We start from the raw sequence: 21,304 nt of genomic DNA, 5'->3' as shown, positions 1-21,304 counted from the left end.
CCCCTCTGTCTCTCATCATTCTCTAGTCCCCAAGCTGGGTATAGGGAAACCTGGAAACCGCGGCAGAAGGCACACACCATCAGCAGAAAGGACTTGGTGGCCGATCCACTAGGCTGAAGTTCTCCTTACAGAAAATACAAGACGTCACCCCCAGCTATAGTTCTTTCTCTAAAAACCACAAACCACTATTTTTACATAAAACTCATGATTTTTAAATATCGGTCTGGACTGAATGCAGATTCAGCCTTTGGTGTTCAGTCCTTGCCTTACTGTAAACTTGGACTCCTCTTCCTCCCTTCAAATGCAGCCAGTCCCCAAGTTTTGATAATTTTTGCAAGCTGTTCTCTTGCTCTCTGTACATCCCCTGCTCGAGGAGTCCCTGCTTCGCCGACACCTACTCACATGACTATCCAATTCTCCTGATCACAAGGCTCAATCAGCAACTGCCTACGTGCTTGTCTCCTGCCCCAGCTTCTGGTTTCTCTGGTAACTGATGAGCCAACCTGACATCAGGTCCCCCTGTAAATGGTAGCCTCCTCTTCCCCCAAGTAGCAAAAACTGCTGCCCTGTCCTGCCTGCTGTCTGCCGTACACAGTGTGGTGTCACTCCAGCACTTTGCTTCAGACTTGTAAGACTTCCTATCCAATAAACTGTGGTGGTCTCTGTTGCTGTCTCTGGGCTTTTTCTTCAGTCTTGCAGCTGGGCAATTGCAAGGCCTGCTGGGTGCAGCCCAACACCCTCCTGCTGTCTCTTTCTCTCCGTTCCCATTGCCATCATCTATGTCCTCATTACTTCACATCTGCATTATTAGATCAGTGTCCTGGCTTACCTTCTCAAAAGCACGTCATCTACAGTCAGCACATTGATCTTTCTGAAACAGTTCCCAAACTTTCACATACATCAGAATCACCTGGAGGGCTGTTTAAACCACAAACCCCACCCCCAAGCATGTTTTAATTTAATAGGTCTCAAGTGGGGCCTGACAATTTGCAAATCAATAAGCTCCCAGGTGAGGTCGATGATGTTCCAGGGACCATACTTAAAGAAACAATGCACTAAAACATCCCCCTCCAACTCTAACACAATCAAGGATTCCTCGTTTCCTCCACATTAAACTTAATTAAACTTAAAACTTCCCAATCTGGTACTTTGGATTCTTCATAAATCTGGTCTCTTCCTGTCACCTCAAAATTTCATTTCTCTGATCTCCTATGAAACCTTGCTCCAGTCAAACCGGTCTACTTGTGTATTACCCAGTGCATGATGCACTCCCATTTTCTTGTCTTGATCAGGTATAGAATGCCTTTCCACCTCCTGCCTCTTGTTCAAGTTCAACCTCTTCATCGAGTACACCCAAAACCTACATTCTCAATGTAGCCAGCCCCCATCAGACTTCTGCTACCTCTTTAGACTGCTGTAGCATTAGCTCTCCAGCTAAACCTAAAGTGCATGAAATCTAAAGTGCATGGCATTTAGAGCCAAAGGCTCTCTGGGTATGAATCCTGGTTCTTTCATTAGCTGTGCAACTTGACTAGCCATTTAACCATTCTGAACCCCTTTCTCCCTCAGTAAAAGAGCAATAACAATATCTATTTCTATTGGGTTGCATAAAGAATTAATTGAAACAAACTATTTAAGCCTTTGGAGAAGCATAAACAAAGTAGGTGTTTAATAAATGTCAATTTCCTTTCTTGGAATTTCCCTGGTGGTGCAGTAGTTAAGAATCTTCCTGCCAATGCAGAGGACACGGGTTCGAGCCCTGGTCCAGGAAGATCCCACATGCAGCAGAGCAACCAAGCCTGTGCGCCACAACTACTGAGCCTGTGCTCTAGAGCCCACGAGCCACAACTACTGAAGCCCGCGCGCCTAGAGCCCGTGCTCCACAACAAGAGAAGACACTGCAATGAGAAGCCCGCACACCACAATGAAGAGCAGTGCCCACTCACCACAACCAGAGATGGCCCACATGCAGCAACGAAGACCCAACACGGCCAAAAATAAATAAATAAGATAATTAAAGTAAATAAATAAAACTTTTTTAAAAATGTTCCTTTCTTTGTCCCTTTCCTCAATCATGCATTTAGCACTAAATATAAAATATAGTACACTAATCATGTACATTTTAAGCTTACCCTCCTCTCTTTTAGCCAGACAGAATATTTCTGAGGAACCAAAAACATGTGTAATTCATCTTAGCAACCCTAGTACCTGGCAACTTCTGAGCAAATGGTAAGTTCTCAATAAATACTTACTAAAAAATATGATTAATTTGAGAAATAATGTAAGGCAAGTGGTTCCACAGAGCAGCTTTCCTCTGCAGAAATCAAATCTCTTACAATTACATTTATCCTTAAAATATCCTCCTGTGACAAAGGCAAAATGTATTTTACAAACAGAAAAACTAAAAAAGATCTAATGGGAGTCCCCGTTAGATAGTCCCCACTTGACACTTAATATTGAACAAGAGCAAAGTCATTATAAAAGCATCAATGAAGGAAAAATCTTCTCTTTGAAGTAAATTTGAGCCCCAAAAACACTAATAATGGGAATATAGAGAAATAACGACAAAGAATCCGGAGATAATGCTGGCAACAAGTAATGGACTGCCTTTTGAGGACATGTCATGTAAGCATGTGACTGCTGTACTTCTACAACGGCTGATATTGATATGTGCATTGACAGGTGTCAAGTCACATTGGTAAAATGCATTTCCTGTCCTTTAGGAGAGTCTCTAATTTTGAAATCAAGCAGCGACAAATTTCTATTCTGTTCTCCTGTGTTGCTGACTTCTAACGCTTTTCCTAAACAGGATCCAGCATAACCCATTGCCATAGAGCTAAGGGTGACGCAAAAGATCACTGTGTGTGAACAGTGTGGCAGAAAAAATGGTATAATCTGGCGTATTGGCATCTGGATGTTTTCCTCCAAATACAGAGCAAAGTGCCCCAAGAGTTCAAGCTGATTTCAATTCACTATACAGAGGCTACACGGTCTGGTCAGAGAGCACTAGGAACCGGGTCACCTGCTTTGCTGTAAGAACCCAACCACGACTGATCACATGACCTCAGACAAGTGGATTCCTCCAACAGTCATTTCCAGAGTAACCACCATGTACCAAATATCATACAAGATGATGGGGACACAGAGGTAAAATGTGTAATCCATGTTTTCCTGGAACTTACAGTCTAGTGCTGAGTCAGGCGATTGGAGCAGACTGCACCGTTGTTCCCCAAACTCGTTTTCCTTTCACCGCGAGCATGAAGATAGACCAGATTTCCTAGCCTCCACGTAACTGCATTGTGCCTGGTGGAATGTAAGCAGTGAGGTATGCCGTACCCAGGTCTGGCCACAGAAAACCTCCCCCTTGATTATCGACTTTCTCTCTCCAGTTCCTTATTTGCCAGCTGGATGCAGGGCACCCTGCAGAGGACTCTGATTTCTTAGAGGTGATGGAGCCACAGATGGAAAGGAGCAAAAGTCCACCTGCTGAACACCCTCCTGGAACTATTATGTGAGCAAGAAAGAGATTCCTATTGTGTTAGGTGCCTAAGTTGTTTGCTACAACAGTCAGTCTACCTTACCAAAGCATGAACCCAAACTACCTCCAAGATACTATGATACTGAGTAGCGCAGGATGACATGGGATACCCAAAAGAGGCAGCTCGCCTGGGCTGGAGTTGGATATCAGGCAGGGCTCCCCAGAAGAAGAAACACTTAAGATGAATCTTGAAGGACAGTGTGAGATAGTGAAGAAGGGAATAGAAGGTTGCAGAGGAGAAAGCATTTGCAAAGTCGTGAAACTTGGAGGAAATGGGGTGCACTGGGGCAGCCTTAGTGATTCCTGACTAGTAGAGTGTGGAGTGATGTTGGGAGGTGGAGGTGCTCAATATGCATTGGCTGAAATGACTGATAAAGAGCAGAAGCTAGGAGATGTCGTAGCTCCTAGAAATGATGGATAAGGGAAGAGAAAAAAAGTAATCAAGGACCGTCTAATTTATAAGGCAGAACAGATGGCATCCTCTTCACTGAGATAGAAAATGCAGGAGAAAGAGGTGAAAGAATGAGTTCAATTTTGAAAAAAAAAGGAAGAGAAGAGAAAAGAAAGGAAAAGAAAAGAATCTGAGATAGCTATGGAACACCCAAAAGATAAATCGGCAGGTAGTTAGATGTATGGACCTAGAGCTCAGGCAGTGGACAGAAGAGGTGGGTTTGGAAGGGGTCACCATGCTTAGGGCTGAAGTCATAAGCATGATGGGATTGCTCAGGTAGAATATTAACAGTGAGAAGCCAGAGAAACAGGGAAGAAAAGGGAAAGGAGGAAAGAGGGAAAGAGCAGGAGCTAGAGAAAGAGACATTATGAGAAAGAAGTCATAGAAGCCAAGGAGAAGAGATTGAAAAAGCAATCAATAATAAGGAATACTTCCGAGTGGTGAAATAAGATGATGGCCTGAAAAATGTCCATTATGTTCAACTAGGCAGCTACTTGTGACCTTAACAACTTCCATCTCAGTATTTGGAAGAGCCAGGTTAAAGGGATCTGGAGAGTGAATGAGGGATGAAAAATTACAGATAGGAATATAGAACACTCTTCAAGGAAAACTGGCTCTAAAAAACAAATTAGCCTGAAGTGGACGAAGAGACGGTTTGTTTCGTTTTGGTTTTCATTTTTCAAGATGCGAGACTTAAACACGTTAACATGCTGAATTCTCTGAACTCTTTCTTTATCTTAAAATGGGGATAATAATGCCCCTTCTCCTTGGTCCACTGGATTGTTGTCAGAACAAATAAGATGACGTATGTGAAAGATTCTAAAGTACTATGTAAAGAGCAATGTTATTTTGTATTCATAAATGTTGAAAATATGGAGTTATAAAAGTTAAGAGTCCACTGAAATATGTCTGGCTATCAAATCAATGAAAAACTTATCATCAGTCTGGATCTGTAAATATTAAGAAAAATGTCTTGAATGCACACTACATGTTGGCAACCCTAAACCTTAGAGGCTAACGACAGATTTCTAAGTCCTTTGCTGGACGAAATTCTTCTGGTGCTCCTAGGTTACAGCCTGGGCTTCCAGATGTCTTCATTATACCAGGAAAAAAATGTCAATGAACCCTGGCAGATTGCTGTGCATTAAGTCATCTGGGAGTTTATTAGTCTTATGAGTAGTAGTTGTTAAATGAATATTTCTGGCATTCACCCAGTTTCACAAAGCAACAGAGAAGCTCCATAATTTCGATCTCAGGACCAGTGAAATCATGGTGAATGGCCACAGGTTGCTGTGTTATTCTAAGGGGTGACTGAGGTATTCTGGGAAGTAAGCTAGCCATTTCCCAGGAGGACTTCCCTCCTGGGAAAAGTAACCATCCGAAAGAATATGGTCCAATCATTATTTCACTAGTCACCAAAACTTTAAAGACTCTACAAAGAGCATTACTTTTAGCACTGTGACATCAGTGTAACTAGGTTTTCTCTCATAAAACTTCTAACAAGTGGTTTTAGCATGCCCCACCTTCCTCCCCTGGGATGATACCTTATCCCCATAAAGGAAAAATGTCCCTTTCCTTTTCTCTGCCCTTTTGGACAACTCCTCTGACTGGGTTTCCTAGTTGCTGATGTGTCCTCAGTTATTTTTAAGGGCGTAGGGTGCTAATTATTTAAGGTCAAGCAGCTGTGACTCCAGCTCCAAAGAGCAATTGTGCAGAATAAAGAATGCTTCCTTTACAAAGATATTAAAGATCTAGTCTTGAGACTCAAATAAACCCAATTTGCAATTATTTTTACATTTTTTTTTTATCTTAGAGAAACCAGGCCACAACACTAAAACGGTGCTTCTTTTATCCATGTTTCTCAAATATTTTATCCTTGATATGTGACACTACGATATGTAGCTATTAAACTAGGCCCAATGTCTGCAGGTCAATTTTTGGACTTTTTATCCACTGCAATGCCGAATTTCCTCCTACAACGGGGGATCAATAAAGCATGTTGCAATCACCTCAATCAGAAATACAAAGAAAAAGACAAAACTTACGCTGCCCTCAAAATAGACCTTCATAAATATCAAGTATCTTTCATAAGTTTACCTCATTCAATCTTAAAATAATTTTGTAAATGTATTATTGTTAATTATCACCAATTAATAGAGAAGAATGCTGAGGCGCAGAGTTTTAAGAACATTCCCAAGATGGTATGAGATTAACAGATACAAACTACTATGTATAAAATAAATATGGAACAAGAATATATTGTATAGCACAGGGCATTACAGCCATTATCTTGAAATAATTTATAATGGAGTGTAATCTGCAAAAATACTGAATCATTTTGCTGTACACCTGAAACTAATATAATATTGTAAATCAACTATACTTCAATTAAAAAAAAAGAAGAACATTCCCAAGGCCTCACAGTTCTTCAGAAGCAGAAGCAGGTGTACATCCAAGGTCCTCTGCTGCCTCAACTCTTTCCACTACACCATAGATGGCCCCTATCATGTAACCTGCTTTATTTGTATTTCACTTCTCTAGCAACAATGGAAAAAAGCCTGGCTGCCTCTGAAGTCTTTAGGAATCTTTGATGAAATGCAGACATGAATTCAGTTCTCCCTCCAATGAAAATATATAAAATACACTGGTTATATATAGAATGTTATGGGATCATCATGGATGTGGAAAGCTTTGTAAAGGAATGCACAAATCATGCTTGGAATCCTGAAAAGGCCAAAAAAAGATATTACAAACAAATGAACAAATGTAGAATGGGGGAAAAGTTCCATGAACAATCAGTATTTTCTTTTGATTGGTTTGTTTTTATTTCAAAAGGGCTTCTCTTTGATGGAAATCCCTGGTTTTTGAAAGCATTTCAAATGAACATAATGACCAACCTGTAGATGGAGAAGGAAGCCACCGATCGAATGAGGGATGCCAAAGCCCCCACTTTGGCAGCTTCCACCGCCCCCTGGACGCGGTATTGCACTGCCCTCGAGTAGTTGGTGTAAGGTTGATTGTAAACGACAATCTTCCCTCTTGCTTCTGGGGCCCTTCTCTGCAGTTCGTCGAAAGAGGTCACCACCAGAACTTCTGCTGTAATGCCTACAAATAAAAGTCATACAAGGTTAACATATGGTTTCCGATCAGCCAGGGTGAATTGGCACACAAAAGGTCACACATGTTCTATCTACTACATCTGGCAAACTGGTTTGCAAAGATCAAAGTTTCAGAGCCATCTGCTATGGGAGAAAGATTCTGGGGGTTAGCCAGTTTCCCAAGAAAGAGAAAAGGCATTCAAAAAATATACGACTCTTAAGGTTTTTCAACTCACTTGACCAGCTGCTATTAAATCACAAATTGCTTGAAAAGATGTCTTTTTTTGCCTCTTTCCCACAGAATGACAGCAATTATTTATTTTTAAAAATGCATTTTAGAAAGCTCCCCTTGGGTTTAAAGAAACATATTTATCTTTTCATAAAACTATTTTGATATGTTGCTAAACAACCTTCACTGACATCATACAAAGGGTGGCAGTTTATAAAGAATGTTCTTCGAAGCCAACGACCTTCATAAATCCAACTTTTAACAAATGGTTAATGTAACCCGTCTCAAGAGCCACAAAAAGTCAGCTTGTTTTCTTTTCTTCCTTGTACCAAACCCTTTTAAAGAATGTGGAAACTTCCCATGCCTCCGCTTTATAGTACATGTTCATCGCCAAACCTATCACTCTTCTTCAGATAAAAATTCTGAAGATGTTGTCTAATTGTCCTATAATCCTGCTGTCTCACTTAGAAAGATGTGGCATATTTCCTCATACCACAAGACTTGCCCAGCTCTTCCTGATGAGGGAACAGGATTTCACAGCTTGCACGAAGTCATTCAAAACCTGCTAGACCACTGAAGATTCAATTTGATGGAGTAGTTAGTGTGACAAGAAAAAAAATATTTAGCAGCAAAGGCCAGACGCAGTAGCTAAACATAACGATCTAAAATCAAGTGTCAGGCACCTACTGTTGTATGGCTTTAGCCAGGCAGTCGTGAAATATGTCAGTAAAACCCAAGTATCAACATAGATTTGGCATACTTCTTTAATTTTGCAAACTAGAGAACTGGGTTCTTCTGGAAGCTTAACACATGTCATTAAAATAGTAACTGTTACTTGGAGAATCCTTTTAAAATGCACTGCAGATATGAGAGAATTCTTGCTTTCAATATGGACCCCATCACAATGGATTCTTTGGGCTGGCTCCTCTCCAACTTCCACCATCCGGGCTGAATTTGTACTTTCACTTTAATGTGATTGACTACAGATCCATAAGCATGTCTCCACCAACATTCGGAACTCAGAATTTAATTTATGATCTAAAGAAAGCGATGTACAATTATGAAAAGTAAGGACGCCACTAGCTTTTTCACATGATAAATATGTGTAAAAATACAAATAAGGGTTCAGCGAGACAGACTTTGAGATTCATAACTTTCTGAAACCTGGAGTTACCTTGAAATTTGACTGGTGTTACTGTTGGCATAGCACAGGAATTTTGTTGATGGTTTTCAGCTGTTCCTAATGAATAACAGATTCAATGGTCCACCCAAGGGGTGTCCCGGCAACAGGGTAATTTTGGCATCTGGATTGGAGCCACTAGAAGTGAAGCCAAATTTCTATAAATTTTCATAGGCCACTGCACAATTAAAGTCATACAAGGGTAGAGCTTCACTATAGTGTGTGGTTCAAGTTCTTTTAACAAATGTGAGTGATGGAGTCCTAAGGAGCCAAAACCTAACCTAGACACCAGGTGCCAATGCAAAACACTAGTAGCAGCTATAGGTCAAAACCTATCACCGTGAACTTGGAAGAAGTGTTCAAATTAATGTTTTCCTGAAAGCTTAGCGTCATCTCTGATGCCTCTGTCTCCTTCATCCTCCAGATCTCATCAGTCCTCAAATACTGATAATCTTACCCCTTAAGTGTTGATTGAAAGCAGGTCCTCTACTCTACCACAGTTACACCTGCTCACATCAGGCCCTGGTTATCTCTCTGTTGGACTGCTATGAATTCCTCCTCCTCTACCCACCACCACCAGTGTCCCAGCCTCCAGCCCAACTCCCTCAAATTTAACTGCCACAACGCTGCCAGGGTGAACAACTTGAACTGCTGAGAAGTCAGATGAGCTGATGGCACCATCCCCCTGCCCCCTGCCCCCTCTGCTGATTACCCATCACTTCAACATACCAGTCAAAGCCTATCTATCTCTATAGACACAGGTTCCCTTTTATTTTAAATCCTATCAATACTAAACTTAAAAGTTCCCACTTGGGCTTCCCTGGTGGCGCAGTGGTTGAGAGTCCGCCTGCCGATGCAGGGGACGCGGGTTCGTGTCCCGGTCCGGGAGGATCCCACATGCCGCGGAGCGGCTGGGCCCGTGAGCCATGGCCGCTGAGCCTGCGCGTCCGGAGCCTGTGCTCTGCAACGGGAGATGTCATAACAGTGAGAGGCCCGCGTACCGCAAAAAAAAAAAAAGTTCCCACTTGCACTATGCCTGTCCACTTCTCAGCATCTTTTCATGCTATGGTACATCATGTCTTGTTGACCCCATTCTCCTAACTTTGTGATGTGACTAACACCTATTTATCCCTCAGGATGCCATTTAAGAATCACTCCCTCCAACTCTACTCCATATTCTGTAATAACCTATATGGGAAAAGAATCTAAAAAAGAATGAATATATGCCGATGTATAACTGCTTCACTTTGCTGTACGCCTGAAACTAACATAACATTGTAAATCAACTATACTCCAATTAAAAAGTAAAAATAAAAGAAATAGACAGAAAAAAAAAAAAGAATCACTACTTTAGGGAGCATTCCCAAGGCCTCTGGCCTCTTGTCTCATCCCCCTCCCTCCACCTCCAGGAAGGCTGGTTCATGCACCACTCTCCTCTGGACTTTCAGAGGAAAGTTCATACCTGGGCACTAGACGATGAGACGGTTTATTTATGACTCTCTCTACCACCTAAACTGTGAACTCCTCAGGGTTTGGGGCCATGTTCACTTTTGTTTGTATCTCCTGGGCCTAGCATAGTGCTTGGTATATGTGTAGGAAGTCACTCAATAAACTTCCCTTAGATAGCACTGCTCCAAACAAGGGACCACTGACTGGGCCTACAGCGTTTCCATAAAAGTGCAATTTACCTTTAAAGCTTGATAGCGCTTCTCCTGCAATAACTCAAGAGTCTGACTCTCTGACCACCCAGAGCACAGGTGCACCAGAATAACCAAGCCAAAAAGGTCCTGGGGCAGTCAGAATAGAAATATAAATTCCAAGTACGAAAACTCAGATACTTGCACATAAGAAAGCTCTTCTGCTCTTAGAGCCTAGTTACTCTTACTTTATAGAAAATTCTAAATCTAGTGCTTAAACCTATAAACTATAAGAGACAACAAATCAAAAAGAAGAGATAGGTTTGGAAGCTGACAGCAGTACCACAAAAAAACAATGTCAGAGACAGGAACACGAAACATAACAAATACATACTTACAGACTTCTTTGCAATGTTGGAAATGTTCTGCATCTGGGCTAACACAGTAGCCATTAGACACATGTGGCTACCGAACACCTGAAATGTGACTAATGGGACTCAGAAACTGAACTTTTAATGTCATTTATTTTAATTAATTTATATTTAAATTTAAATAGCCATATGCATATAGTGGCTGTTATGTAGAACTCACAATCACTGCAGGTTCAGCCATTATGTAGGCAAGTAGGCAAAAGCATCTCTGCTGGCCCTGAGGGATTTGCAGAAGGTGAGAGGAGCAGGGAAGGGACTTTTCTGAGTAGCATCAGAACAGGCCACTATAGAGAAAGATGCCATTGGCCCTACCTAAACTTACATCTATGTTATATTCTACTATTTTCTCTACCCTTCTCTATAAAAGAAGGACACATGCCCATCAACTGCCTTGTGAACTGCAGGGTCTCTCTTGGAACACAGTGACACTGGGCTTGCCCATGAGACTCACTCTGGCCAATGGAATGTGAATAACCAGTGTGTGTGGTCACAGCTGAGCAGGAACTTTAAGAGCCATTGCAAGTTTTGACTGTCGCTAAGAGCCCTTTATGTTTCAGCCACAAGGATGGCATGTTCCAGGTGGGGGTTTCTCCTTCAGCCTGGATCCTGGAGTGAAAGAGATAACTGAGGCAGAAACAAAGGCACTACTGACTTTATATATATATATACACACACACATATATATGTCATATATGTATATATGTGTGTGTGTATATATATATATATATATACACACACACACGACATAAATCTTAGTGGTTGCAAGCCATAGAGATTGGGGGTTGTCTGTTATCCCTGCATTACTGAGGAATTGCTGAGTAACGCAGGAGCCCTGAATTCAAAGTTTCTATCAGGGCATTCACAATCTGCAGCTGATGACAGATAAGATATAGAATAAATATATTTAATAACTTAGGGAAGAGTGTTTAGTGAAAATTACATAACTACTGTCTTCCTCCTATCACACACCAAAGTGATCAAATGATTAACACCAAACAGTAGGAAACAAACAAATCTGAAGAAGAATTTAGCAAGAGTCAGGGATTTAACACACGCAGACTAAATGACAAAGCATTTTAAATAGGAGATAAACCCTAGAGATCATTAAAATACAGTCTTGGCAGCTCAGTTCGCTAACCTACCTGATGTCACTTCTAAGGAAACAAGCAGCCCTGTTGTATGTTAAATAATTCTATATACTTTTGATAGATTTCAATATTTCATATCTAAATGCATTTTCCCTCTAAATTCCACCTTCAAAAACCAAGGGCAAAAATGATAGAAACTGGTGTTCTTGTGTTTGTATCAAGTACAAAATAATGTTATTGTAGTGTTATATCAGAGAGATAAAATAACTCTGTGACAGCTTGGCATTCCAAAATGGGCTTTGTTTAAGCTATGTTTTGAAGTGTTAACTGTCCTATGCTCTTCTTAGAGAAGTAAAACTTGGGGGGAAAAATACTGTAACCAAACAGAATTTCTGCCCTCAATAATAAGAAACCTGGCTCAGTTTCATGATTCAGTTTGACACAGCAATTTGCCTCCAAAAGAAGTTTCTAGAGACACGATGGAAATATCAGAACCATACGAATTACACAGGAAATCTTCCTGGATGCCATTTATTAAAGTTCATTGGCTGGAAGGACATAAACTCAACTATCAATGTCAACCCCATTACAATTACAATTCAAATCCATCACCATACAGTTTAAGCAGGAGAGATTTAAGCACAAGGGCAGTAACCACATTTAACAGGTGAGAAAATATGAAGTTTCAGGAAGGTCCAGGAAAGTTCAAATACCTTATCAAACTAGAGAGTGGCAGCGCTTGAATATGAATCGAGGTCAGATGGACTCCAAATCCATGCTCTTCTCAACCCATCCCACATAGCATCCCTCCTAATGAACTTAAGTCAGCATGTACTTGTATGTTTTCTCGGACTCTCTCCTCAGGCAGCCAATAAACTTCCAAGGAGCCCAACATCCTGTCCTATTCCACAAATCCCTGGATTTAGAAAGTGGAAAGGAAAGGCAAAAATGTTTTGAGGGCTCACAAATCAATAAGTATCATTAATTTTTCAAATATTCAGAGATCTTGTGTCGCCTTCAAGATACCCAAAGTCACATATTCCCTGCTTCCTCTCCCCTATCCCTACCTGTTTTACAAATAACCCATCTTTCTATTCTCAGCCAAATATCTATTTGATTCGGCAAATAGTTGAATCAAACTAGACTCAACTTAAATAACTGACGTTAAGGTGGGAGAAGTGTATTTCCATTTTAAAAGAGATTTTCACCTACAATAATTTATTCATTCAAGAAATGTATTTGAGCCCTTCTGATACGCCAGGCCATTCCAAAGTGCTAAAGGTACAGTCAATGATATAGTGATTTCACTAATGAAGATTACATTCTAATGGGGAGGACTGGTACCCAGCAAACATATTAATATATAATTACAATTTAATAAGTGAAATACATGATGCTCTAAAATTGGAATCCTTGGGATTTGATCTAGTCTGACAGGATCTTGAAAATCTTCTAAGAAAAGGAAACACTGGGCTTCCCTGGTGGTGCAGTGGTTGAGAGTCCGCCTGCCGATGCAGGGGACGCGGGTTCGTGCCCTGGTCTGGGAAGATCCTACATGCCGCGGAGCAGCTAGGCCAGTGAGCCATGGCCACTGAGCCTGTGCGTCCAGAGCCTGTGCTCCGCAACGGGAGAGGCCACAACAGTGAGAGGCCTGCATACCACAAAAAAAAAAAAAAAAAGAAAGAAAGAAAGTAAAGGAAACACTGAGTTAAGAAACTGACGAATGAGTAGACATTAACTAAATGGAGCAGGAGTGGAAAGGGAGAAATAAAATATTCCAAGCTAATTAAATAACATACGCAAAAGCTCTGAAGTGAGATGAAGTCCAAGCAACTGAAAGAATACCAGGGTAGAGTGGTAGAGTGATACACGATGAAGATGGAGAGGTAGGGAGGAATCAGTTTAGGCAGGACCTTTAGGGCCACTTTAAGGAATTTGGGAATTTATCAATGAGTAGTTGGAAATAATTGAAATGTTTTAAGTGGGAGCAGTAATAATCCATCTTCTATTTTTCATCATATAGGACTCCATCCAAGGTGGCAATGGCCTTGTAAGTTTATGTTTCAGGCATTAAATCAGAACAAAAAAAGGTTGCTAACTGTCACAACTTCTATTCAACAATATACTGGAAATCTTAACTAATGAAGCAAGACATGAAAAGATATCAAACGGCTAAGTTGGAAAGGAAGAAACAAATTGTCCTTACTTGAGAATGACATAATCATCTGTAGATAATCTGAGAAAATCTACAAAGAAAATATTAGAGAAATCAGCTATGCTGCTTACACAATATACACAAATCAAAAGAACATATACACAAGGCAAACCCTGATTTTTAAAATGTAACAGAGAAAATTATGTTATTATTAATGTCAACAGAAGTTAACTTTAAAAAACTAAAAATATCAGAGAACAAAGTATCCACTCTTGTGTCCATATTGAGAATGGAGGCCAAAAATAGCCAGGAATATCTCAACAACAACAACAAAACACAGAGAGGTCATGACCAGACAGTAAGACTTATGACAGAGCTTAAATACTGAAAGAAATGTAATACTACTACGTGAAAAGAAAAATAAATAAATAGAAAAAATAGAGTCCAGAAATAGACCCACTCAGCTATGAAAACTTGGTATATGATACAAGATGATATGGAATACAGCATTCCAAATCAGTGGGGAAATGATAACTTATTCAATGAACTATCCTAGAAAAATATAAAACTGCTCTCTACCTTCCAACATACAGAAAAATAAGTTATAAAGAGATCAACGACATGACAAATGAAAATCTTTAAAAGTTTTTCAAATTCAACATAATCTCTATCAAAATCCCAACAAAATATTTTGCAGAAATAGAAAAATTCATTCTAAAATTCACATAGAACCTCAAGGGACTCCAAATAGCCTAAACGGTATTTAAAAAGAAAAACAAAGCTGGAGAATTCATATATTCAGATTTCAAAACCATATTAGAAAGCCACTGTAATCAAAACAGTGTGGTGCTGGCATAAAGCCAGACATATAGGCCAATGAAATAGAATAGAGAGCCCAGAAAAAAACCCTCACATGTATGGTTAACTGATCTTTGACAAGTGTGCCAAGACAACTTCATCAACTGGTGTTGGGAAAACTAGATATCCACATGTAAAAGAGAACCTGGAAGTTTATCTTACACCATATACAAAAATTAACTCAAAATGGATTAAAGACCTAAATGTAGACATAAAACCATAAAACTCCTAGAAGAAAACATAGGGAGAAAGCTTGATTACATTGGACTTGGCAATGATTTCTAGGGTATGTTACTAAAAGGACAGGCAACAAAAGCAAAAATAGACAACAGGGACTACATCAAATTTATAAACTTCTGTGCATCAAAGGGCACAATCAACAGAGTGAAAAGACAACCTATAGAATGGGAGAAAATATTTGCAAATCATAACGGGTTAATATCCAGAATATACAAAAGACTCCTACAACTCAACAACAATAATACCAAAACATAAAATAACCTGATTACAAAAAGGGGGAAGACCTGAATACACAAAAACCACCACGAGATATTACCTCACACCCATTAAGATGGGTACTATCACAAAAACAAAAGATAACAAGTGTTGGTGAGGATGTGGAGAAACTGGAACTCCCATTCACTGTTAGTGGGATTGTAAAATGGCACAACCAAAATATCACCATTCCTCAAAAAATTAAAAACTACCATATGATCCATAAATCCCACATGTAGGTATATATTCAAAAGAATTGAAAGCGGGAATCTCAAAGAGATATTTGTACACTCATGTTCATAGCAGTACTATTCACAATAGTCAAGAGGTGGAAGCAACCCAAATATCCATTGACAGATGAGTAGATAATCAAAGTATGGTATATACATACAATGGAATATTATTCAGCCTTAAAAAGGAAGAAAATCCTGTCTCATGCTACATGGATAAACCTTGGTACATCATGCTAAGTGAAATAAAACCATCCCCAAAAGTCAAATATCATAAGATTCCACTTATATAAGGTATATAAAGTGATCAAATTCATAGAAACAGAAGGTAGAATGGTAGTTATCAGGGGCTGGGGGGAGGAGAAAAAGAGGAGTTATTGTTTAATGGGTTAGTTTTTCAGATTTGCAAGGTAAAAAAGTTCTGGATACCTGTTTCACAATAATGTGAATACACTTACCACTACTGAACTATACACTTAAAAATGCTTAAGGTAATAAATTGTACATTATATGTTTTTACCACAATAAAAAAAAGTTTTTGAAGAAACTATAGTAATATTTATGTCATCAGAGTAGGAAAGGAATTTTTTAAAAGACACAAAAAAATGGGGCTTCGCTGGTGGTGCAGTGGTTGAGAATCTGCCTGCCAATGCAGGGGACACGGGTTTGAGCCCTGGTCTGGGAGGATCCCACATGCCGCGGAGCAACTAAGCCCGTGCGCTACAACTACTGAGCCTGCGCGTCTGGAGCTTGTGCTCCGCAACAAGAGAGGCTGCGACAGTGAGAGGCCCGCGCACCGCGATGAAGAGTGGCCCCAGCTTGCCACAACTAGAGAAAGTCCTCGTACAGAAACGAAGACCCAACACAGCCAAAAATAAATAAATAAATTTATTAAAAAAAAAAAGACACAAAAAATGCAAACCACAATGAAAATTTTATTAAATTTGACTATAGTGAAATATAATAACATAAAAACTTCTGTTTGAAAAACATCTAGTAAACAAAGTAAAAGTGCCACAGACTTGGAGAATATATTTGCTCTTCATACAACTAATAGAGGATTAGTTTCCAAACTATATAAGGAACTCATGGAAATCTATAAGAAAAAACAAACAATCCAATAGAAAAATGGTCAACAAATATAAATAAGCAATGTGTATAGAAGTAGAAACCCAAACGACCAGTAAACAAAAAGGCATTAAACCTCTAATTATTCCTCTAATGTATCAATATGGATTAGAAGGTCTCCTATGTGGGAAGCCAACAAGCTCTGTGCTTCCCACATGGGAGACCTTCCCCACTGGGGCATTCCTGATTACAGACTTTAATGGCCACAGCCTCTTTCTTTTGAATACATTTTTTTAATTGATAAATTTTATTTTTAGAGAAGTTTTAGGTTCACAGCAAAATTGAGGGTAAAATACAGAGAATTCCCATATACTCACTCCCCCTGCACACGAATAACCTCCCCCACAATCAACATCCCACACCGCAGTGGTACATTTGCTACAACTGATGAATCTACATTGACACGTCATTATCATCCAAACCCACAGTTCACATTGGGGTTCACTCTTGGTGTTGTACATTGTATGGGTTTTGACAAATGTATAATGACATGTATCCAACATTATAGTATTGTATAGAATAACTGCCCTAAATAGCCAATGTGCTCTGCCTATTCATCCAGAATGTCATATAGTTGGAATCATACAGTATTTAGTCTTTTTAGATTGGCTTCTTTCACTTAATAATATGCATTTAAATCTCCTCCATGTCTTTTCATGACTTGATAGCTTTTTTTTTTTCTTAGCACTGAATATGTGTAAGTAACATAGTTTATTTATCTACTTAAATACTGAAGAAAATCTTGGTTGATTGAGAGTTTTGGCAATTTTGAATAAAGCTACTATAAACATCTCTGTGCAGGTTTTTATGTGGACATAAGTTTTCAAATCCTTTGGGTACATATCAACAGGTACAATGGTGGATCATATAGTAAGAGTATGTTTTAAGCCAGTGAGGACTGTAAGCCCCTGATGTCAGCAACTGTATATTACTCATTTCTATAGCAACAGCATCTGCACTGAACTGGCATATAGCAGGTGTTCGATAAAAGTTTATTCAGTGAATAAAAGAATGATAGAGGTTCAAAAATCATTTATTGAAATAAGTTATATATTGAGGGCAAAATTTAGATAAATGCAAATAACTACATTCAGAGTAGTATATTTATTCATTAGCCCTTAGATAGCCCTGAAAACTAATCTTACCAAAGCGAATAGACTACTTCCTTCCATGGAGTCTGAATTTCTTAACTTGGAATGAAAACTCCCCAGGAGCATGTATCCATCCAGAGGCCCTTCACAGTTTTGTGCCCAAAGCCTTTGGCTTTCCAGTTTCTAGTCTTTCTAGTGAAAAATCTGTTGCTTCCAAAATAATGGGGGGTGGGGGGTGGGGAAAGGCACTTTGTTGCATTTGTAGCACTCACAATCCCTAATCTAAGTGATAATGAGTCCCTGTATTCCACCGAGGGCGGTCAGGGAGAGCTTAAGGAAACAAATAGATGGATTTGTTTAAAATATCAAAGGCTAACATAAATGAAATTGAGTTTATTGATGGTCTCACCCATGATTTAGGTAAGTAGACAGAATAATGACCAAAATGTGTTACTCATTCAAGAAGTGCTTAAGAGAAAATAAAAAATAAATAGAAGACATTTCTGGTGACAGTCTGGTAGCCTGAGTTCCTCACCTAATTCCTACCTGTCCTTTGGGATTGGCTCCTCCTTCTAGAAACGAATACATCAGTTCACAGATGTCCTGTTCTGTGAGTAAAATGACAGCCTGGCATCGAGAAATGTCCCGTTATCTGAACACAGTCACCTGGACACGTACTGTTCTCTCACCTTGGCAAGGTTATCAGAGTGCGCAGCCCCCGAGTTCTCCATGCCCCTATGACTCAGTGATCAGCGTGCTAATCTCTGTTAGAGCTCCCAGGCCTTGCCCCCTTCCAGCCTTAGCTTATTCTCTCCTTCCCACCAGAGATGCCTAGAATATTTTGACTAGATAAAAGAATGGTTGAGCTACAACTGAGATTCAACTTGTAAAGCAGTAAAAGTTATGTTGAGGTTGGAGCCAAATTCTAGGAGGCCTCCACCTGCCACCAACCCTGAAGTGTTTGTACTTCTTCTTGTCTTCCTTGTGGGGAAGGGGGCAACACTGGAGGTTTCTGACTAGGGGATGAACAAAATGAAATCACCGTTTATTTTATAACCACATGCTTCTGACCTAATCTACAGTACCAAGCACAGCACCAAAATCACAGGAAGAAGTCTCTCAGTCTGAGCGAGGGCCCAAATCACTGTCAACCTAGACGACAAATATGTTAGCTTTCTTGAAAACGGGTGTGTTGGCTTTTTTTAATAAAGAGAAGCAATAACATATGGCCAGAGAACCAGACATCTGCTCAGCTTGAGCGGACAATCTTGATGGGGACTCAGCATTTTCTAAGAACAACCTCTTATTTGTCTCTTGGCTGGTCTAGTAGCAACGCCATCCTTTCCTCTTATGTGACTGGTGTGCACCAGCACTTAAGGGTTTTACAAAAGATCAAGAAAACCCATTCCTGTCTCAAAGACTCCATTACCTAAGGGTCTCTTCTAACCATTCCTGTCATTCCTCGACCTCGACAATACTATTCCAGTTTTAGATTTGCACCTGAGATGTTCAAAACAGTCTGGCTACAAGCAAAGATATTACCTCCCAATCACTAACATTTCAATCCCTCCAGTAATATTTTACAGCAATTACTTTCAAACAGGGAAGTTCTTTATTATGCATGAGGTGAGAGACACAGACTAACCACATTTTGTTCAATAAACAGCTATAAATTAATACATGCTGTTCGGTGAATAGGCACATCATTTTTGAAGGTGCTTCCAATCCTTTTAAAAAGTAACGTAAATTTAAATGTAATTAAAGACGAATGGCTGAGAAAACATATTTGCTGTGGCACATAACCCAGGAAGGATGCCAAACCATCTTGAAAGCACGCAAAGCTCTGAGAAGTTATGGTGCAGCCTTTTTTTTTCTGGAGGTAGGGGAGGGTGTGAACAGGAAAATACCTGTGCAAGAAAGCTATACTGGCATAAAATATTGCTCCTAAATGCAAATACGGCCAGCCCTCCATATTCACGGGTTCTACATCTGCAGACTCAATGAACCGCAGATCAAAAATTTAAAAAAAAAAAAAGGCAGAAAGCTCCAAAAGGCAAACCATGAATTTGCCATGTGCTGAGAACTATTTACATAGCATTTACATTGTATTGGGTATAAGAAGCAATACAGAGATAATTTAAAGTATATGGGAGGATGTGTGTAGGTTATATGCAAACACCATGCCATTTTATTAAACGCACTTGACCACCCCAAATTTTTATATCTGCTGGGCATCCCGGAACCAATCCTTCACAGATACCAAGGGACAACTGTATTGCTATATTAGAATACTGAAAATAACTCATTTAGTAAAAATGTAATATTTCTCTTTGAGTACTCCAAAGAGAATTGCCTCATAAGAGTATATAATCGTATATGAAAATAATAATCTAGAAAGAAAAGGAATTATTGAGTTAATATCCTAACTATCAGAGTCACTAATGTGGATTTCAAAATAAAGCCCATAAACAAATATTTGGTTTCTATCCAAGTTCCTCTTTCCTTCCACTTCCCCCAATTTATATAGTCGCTCATGGGAAACACCGATTTATGTAAAGCAAATAAGCACAAGTACTGGATTAATTCCCCCAATATTTTCACATCCTAACCAAAAACACATTTGGATAAATATCTATAAGTGCCACAAGAAGTTAGTGGCCCTTGGCATATGGAAAAGTTAAGCCAACAAGTCAGCAAATTACTTTAAATTACTTACCAAGATTAGAACATAGGTTTAAATCACCTTGAAATAGAAATTCACTTACTAAAAATGACAGGGGACCTTCAAGTTGGCAGAGGAGTAAGACATGGAGATCACCTTCCTCCTGACAAATACATCAAGAATACATCTACATGTGGAACAACTCCTACAGAACACCTACCGAATGCTGGCAGAAGACCTCAGACCTCCCAAAAGGCAAGAAACTCCCCACGTACCTGGGTAGGGCAAAAGAAAAAAGAAAAAACAGAGACAAAAGAATAGGGACGGGACCTGCCCCTCTGGGATGGAGCTGTGAAGGAGGAAAAGTTTCCACACACTAGGAAGCCCCTTCACTGGCAGAGACAGGGGGTGGGGGGAGGGAAAGCAGCTTCAGAGCCACGGAGGAGAGCACAGCAACAGGGGTGCAGAGGGCAAAGCGGAGAGATTCCCACACACAGCATCAGTGCCGACCAGCACTCACTAGCCTGAGACACTGGTCTGCTCACCTGCCAGGGTGGGCAGGGGCTGGGAGCTGAGGCTCAGGCTTCCGAGGTCAGACCCCAGGGAGAGGACTGGGGTTGGCCGCATGAACACAGCCTGAAGGGGGTTAGTGCGCCACACCTAGACAAGAGGGAGTCTGGGAAAAAGTCTGGACCTGCCTAAGAGGCAAGAGACCATTGTTTGGGGGTGCATGAGGAGAGGGGATTCCTTCTCTGTGTGCCCACAAAAGGCAGAGCACTGTCTAAGCAAGCTCCAGAGACAGGCAGGAGCCACGGCTATCAGCTCAGACCCCAGAGACGGGCATGAAATGCTAACACTGCCGCTGCTGCCACCAAGAATCCTGTGCGCAAGCACAGGTCACAACCCACACACCACCCTCCCCCTGGGAGCCCGTGCAGCCCACCACTGCCAGGGTCCCGAGATCCAGGGACAGCTTCAGCGCACCTCAGACTCTTGCAAGGGAGAACACACAGCGCACCTCAGACTCTTGCAA

General features: G+C 40.3%; 1 protein-coding gene across 1 annotated transcript in view; it reads right to left on the bottom strand.

The window, feature by feature from the left end:
• Positions 1–21,304, bottom strand: part of CPQ (carboxypeptidase Q) — a 454,642-nt gene that overhangs the window by 312,658 nt on the left and 120,680 nt on the right. Inside the window, exon 3 of the mRNA XM_027131464.1 lies at positions 6,887–7,094. Within this exon, the coding sequence (XP_026987265.1) occupies positions 6,887–7,094 (208 nt within the window). The remainder of the gene's footprint in view (positions 1–6,886; positions 7,095–21,304) is intronic.

Source organism: Aethalodelphis obliquidens, unplaced genomic scaffold (genome assembly GCF_003676395.1).
Source record: "Aethalodelphis obliquidens isolate GAN/ISIS:26980383/991018 unplaced genomic scaffold, ASM367639v1 scaffold39, whole genome shotgun sequence".
Taxonomy (NCBI): Eukaryota; Metazoa; Chordata; class Mammalia; order Artiodactyla; family Delphinidae; genus Aethalodelphis; species Aethalodelphis obliquidens.
This window is presented reverse-complemented; position numbering and strand designations above follow the sequence as displayed.